Source organism: Penaeus japonicus, unplaced genomic scaffold (genome assembly GCF_977035675.1).
Source record: "Penaeus japonicus unplaced genomic scaffold, GWHDUDI00000001_assembly GWHDUDI00000030, whole genome shotgun sequence".
In the NCBI taxonomy this organism is placed as follows: domain Eukaryota; kingdom Metazoa; phylum Arthropoda; class Malacostraca; order Decapoda; family Penaeidae; genus Penaeus; species Penaeus japonicus.
Window position 1 is genome coordinate 12024124 of NW_028234432.1, and position 5000 is coordinate 12029123.

The 5000-nt window shown below is 47.2% G+C and overlaps 1 protein-coding gene across 2 annotated transcripts in view; it reads left to right on the plus strand.

The window, feature by feature from the left end:
- Positions 1 to 5000, plus strand: part of LOC122254341 (uncharacterized) — a 36051-nt gene that overhangs the window by 31015 nt on the left and 36 nt on the right. Inside the window, exons 2-3 of one of the 2 annotated variants that reach the window (XM_043017995.2) lie at positions 3932 to 4192; positions 4450 to 5000. The exon at positions 4450 to 5000 is cut by the window's right edge and continues 36 nt beyond it. In XM_043017995.2, coding sequence (XP_042873929.2) covers positions 3981 to 4192; positions 4450 to 4891 — 654 coding nt within the window. In that variant the 5' untranslated portion in view covers positions 3932 to 3980 and the 3' untranslated portion in view covers positions 4892 to 5000. Of the gene's footprint in view, positions 1 to 3928; positions 4193 to 4449 lie in introns of both variants that reach the window. The other variant, XM_043017994.2, reaches the window with a different exon arrangement.

Sequence of the window (5000 nt, forward strand, 5' to 3'; positions counted from 1 at the left end):
TGCGTCCATAATTAGATAGCTCTCAAAGGAGGTCATTAGTGCTCAAGCATTTCCTCTGCCTCCGAGAAGGGGAAAAGTAGCGCCGAGAGTAACGAAGGCGGGGCCAACACGAGACAACCAACAGAGGAAAACATTGGCGCTCATTATCCGAAACGGCCTTCTAGGAAACGGAATGTCAACACGTGTGCTGGCGGACGGCGCGATTCCCCGCTCGAGGAGCTTTCGTGTGTACACAGTAGATGTATATACACACATACATATATTTATACATACACTTAGACATATATCTATACATGTATATATACATATATATATATATATATATATATATATATATATTTATATATATTATTTATATTTATTATATAATATATATATATATATATATATATATATATTTTATAATATATATATATATATATTAATAAAAACTGACAAAATGCAAGCTTTTCCTTTTCATTTTGTGGCGTGGTTGATTATAACTGTTTTGTGCTGTTACTGTGTTTGTGTTTATATATATATATATATATAATACTATATATATATATATATATATTATTATATTTATATATGTGTTGGTGTGTTGTGTTGTGTGTGTGTGGGCTGTGTGTGTGTGTGTGTGTGTGTGTGTGTGTGTGTGTGTGTGTGTGTGTGTGTGTGTGTGTGTTTGTGTGTGTGAGGATGTACGTATATGTGTATATATGTATATTTGTACACATATTTTATTCATCTCTCATGTAAAGACAGCCAACTCTATTGACATGAATAACTTGAGACAAGACAGAAGTCAGCGAACTTTTTGATTTGGTCCGCGATCGTGTTTCATAGTGGTCGCAGAGAAAGTAATTATTGGCAGACATATTCAATACAAATGTACTTTTATAAGCTTAGGTTTGTCATTTACTCACCCATTTCTGGGTGGATACTGTGAAACCAGACAATGCCAATCCGTAGATTTATTCGAGTGGTATAAACTTGAGGACGCATTCTGATATTGAAACTTTATTAGTCAGCCTTGAATTATATGACCTTGTTATTGCCTTGCATTACCATGAAGGCAAATATATCAACCATCACGAGATTTCATTACATGTCAAAAATTAATAGAAAAAAAATTCTACACAGCATTAGAATTGCGTACTCTATATAATGGGTGTTTTTCCCTTGGCTACATATAGGCAAGTTTGTCGAGCGAATGACCTAATTAACCCGAAATTCCTAGAGATCCTTCTTTTTCCTTTTTCTTTTTTCCTTAAATCGATATAATCTAAAAGATTTGTGATAAAAGTTCACTTTATTCTACCCTCTATGATATTTTTCTTTCTTTCTTTTATCTATCTGTTTTTATATAAAACTATCTCTCTATCTGGATCTTTATTTATCTGTCTCTTTTTTCCCTTCCCCCCCCCCCCCCCCCCCTTCCCCCTCTCTCACCCAAACCCTCCGCACAAAATAGGCTCGGTAGCAAAAAACGCCTCGACAGCAAAGTAGCCTCATTAGAAAAGTAGGCTCGGCAGCAAGGTAGCCTCGATTTCAAAGTAGCCTAAATAGCAAAGATACCAAAGTAGCCTCGATAACGAAGATATAAAAGTATCCCCGATAGCAAAAGCAGCAAAGTAGCCTCGATAGCAAAGTGGGCTCGGTCGCATCTGCCTCTCGGGCGAAAATTAGATCATCATCTTCGGTTTCAAGGAGACAAAAGAAAGTAGTCCCTTCCCTCTATCTTTCGATGACCCACGTAATTGACTTTTCTTGGACGTGTTTTACAGATTAGGGAAACAGGAATGGTGTCGTTGAGGCAGGGCGCGGTCGGGTAGGGAATGGGGAGTGGGGGAAGGTGGGTTAGGGGGAGATGGGGGGGTGGAAAGGGTGGTAAAGGGGGTGGTTGGGGGAGGGGGGGGGCCCACGTGGGACCGGGGAACTGGGATAGAGGAGGAAGGGGGAGGAAGGGAAGGCGAGTCCGATGGGGAACGAGAGGGAATGGAAAATAGGGGAAGGGGACAGGAGAGGTGGAAGAGTGTGTGTGTGTCGTGTGTGCTGTGTGTGTGTGTGGTGTGTGTGTGTGTGTGTGTGGTGTGTTTGTACCCCATGTGGTATCCCCCGCCTGCCAGACACACGTGTATGACCCCCCCCCACACCCTACACCCCCCCCCACCCCCACTTCTCATACGTGTGTGTCCAGTGTGATGTTTAAACACCGCTTTTCGTTATGCACAGCAAACAAAACAAAGAAAACATTACACCTCATGAAACATTATCCGAAAGAAACCTCAACCCCGAAGATAAACAACAAAAACGAACCGTGCATTAACATCGGCCAGCGTGACAGCACAACCTTATATATACTGATCTGTATCGACCGGAGACTCGCGCAACTTGCTTTCGACACCCATCACCAGAGAACATTAACTCGCCCCTTCTAAATAGCAACACTGGCAGCTGGGTGATTGGGCGAGCCATCATCTGACGAGAGTGTTTGATCAGTTGCTATTTGAGGTTCCCCGATATGTGCTTCATCTTTGCAAGTCGGTGCTTCTTTGTGCTCGTTGCGTACTGCACTTGGGACTATCTGTTTGAGTTTGGCCGCTCAAGTATTGTGGGACTTTGGAGGACGGTTTGAAAGTTTTGATTGGGAGTCCATCTGTTGGATAGCTGAAATTTGCGTATTTTTTTTAGAAACGTTTGACGGAAATATGTTTTTTTTTTTTTTTTTTTTTTTTTTTTTTTTAGGTCTTTGTTTTTATAGCCTTTTAAATATCAAATGCACGGGTATGCTTACATATAAGAAAGGTGCTGATTAGAACGCTTGTTTATTTCCGTCTTTGCCCAAATGGTAATAGATACACAGTAATTTGGATTTTATCTCCTATTTCCTCTCCTCTGCTACAATATAAATATATTGGTCTCTTCATTTACCAGGCTACATTTCTGTCCACTGTAGGATAAAGCCCCACGCACATGCAGACAAACATGAGCAGCATGATAATATGCTAGAGAGTTGTATGATTTGATTCTCGGATAAAAAAGAGAAAAGAAAAAAGAAGTTTAAACAGATAACGAAAAGCAAGAAATTTTAAACAGTAGTAAAAACGCCCCGAACGTTGATCCAGAGACAAGAAAAGAAAAAGCATATTAACCATCTACAAAATCCCCGACATAAGCACACTCTTACCCATGCCCCCGACGTAATCACCCTTCTCACCCTCACCCCTACCCCGCCTTAATCACCATCTCCCCTCCCCCTTCCCGCCTAATCTCCCTCTCACCATATCACAAGCCTAATCACGCCTCTCACCCTAAAACGCGCCAATAACTATCCCCCACCCCTCTCCCCAATAAAAAGCATAAGCACCCTCTCCCACTCACCATCCCCCCGCCTAATTCCCTCGCCCCCTACCACTCCCCGCCTCATACTTAAATCACCCTCTAACAACTCCCCGCCACTAATCACCCCTCTCCCCCTCACCTGCCTACACTCACTCTCTCTCTCTTCCTGCCGAATAAACCTCTCCATAGCCCCGCATCGACACTAATCACCTATCCCCCTCCACCGCCACTAATCACCCTCTCCCCCGCACCTGCTAATCCAACCCTCTACCCCCTCCCCCGCCTCATCACCCTCTCCCCCTCCCCCGCCTAATCACCCTCTCCCCCTCCCCCGCCTAATCACCCTCTCCCCCTCCCCCGCCTAATCACCCTCTCCCCCTCCCCCGCCTAATCACCCTCTCCCCCTCCCCCGCCTAATCACCCTCTCCCCCTCCCCTGCCTAATCACCCTCTCCCCCTCCCCTGCCTAATCACCCTCTCCCCCTCCCCCGCACACCCCTCCAATCACCCTTCCCTCCCCCGTATCCCCCTATCCCCCTCCCCGCCTACCCTAATTCACCCTCTCCCTCCCGACCTTAATCACCCTCTCCCCCTCCCCGCAGCAGGACTCCTCCGACACAACCTCCAAGACCGCCGCCCCAGACCCTCCGGAGAATGATGTATCCCCGCCCGTCCTCTTCCTGCAGCAGCGCCCCCGCCGCCGCCGCCGCCCTCGCCGCCCTCATGCTCATATTCCTGGCATCGCCGCCCGCCGCCCACGCGAAGCGCTTCGACTGCCAGATGTTCTGCCGCAGGACGGGCTTCAGCGGCATGGTGGGCGGCTGCAGGTGTTCCTTCACCCTCTTCACGGCCAAGCGCGCAGTCAGGTGGGTGTTGAGCTCGAGGAGTGAGCGCCGTTGAGTGTGCATCTATGGTTGATTGGTTGCGTTAGGTTGAGAGCAACATTAGCCCTTGTTATAGCCCTCCAGTCTTTCTAACTGCAGTTTAGGCTAGTTCAGCCAAGGATTATTATTATTATTATTATTATTTTTAATATTGTTTTTGCCATTGAACATAAAACTTGGTCCTATGACCTACGGAAAAGGAAAGTCAGGACTGAGATGCCCTTCTTGCCCGCCCGCAGAGACCACAACAGCGTCCCCGGCGAGGCAGACTCCTACTACGAAGCCGCCGAGATGCCCGAGGGCAGTCTGACCGACTTCCTTCGCATGGCAAGGGAGACCCACGAGACCTTCTCACGTGAAGACACCCTGGGAGACGCCTCCTCCTCCTCCTCCTCCTCCTCGATCCCTTCCTCCTCTTCCTTCTCCGCCGTTGAGCCTTCCGCCTCCAAGATCCTCGGCGGGGACGTGCCCAAGAATCACCCCGTGCGCCTTCTGGTCCGCTCCACCGCCCCCCCACGGGCCCTCGCCCGCGATGCCTCCGTCTCCTCCTCCTCCTCCTTCTCCGTCAACGCCAATAGGCTCAGTCGCTCCCCCGCCCCACAGCTGCTAATCAAGAGGAAGGAGTTCGAGCAGGACCTTGATAATGGCGACACTAATGACTACTTGAGGTTGCCCTACTAAACGGAAGAAAAAAAAAAACTATCTGCTCTCTCCTTTTCAATTTTCAATCTCTCTCTCTCTCTCTCTCTCTCTCTCTCTCTCTCTCTCTCTCTCTCTCTCTCTCTCTCTC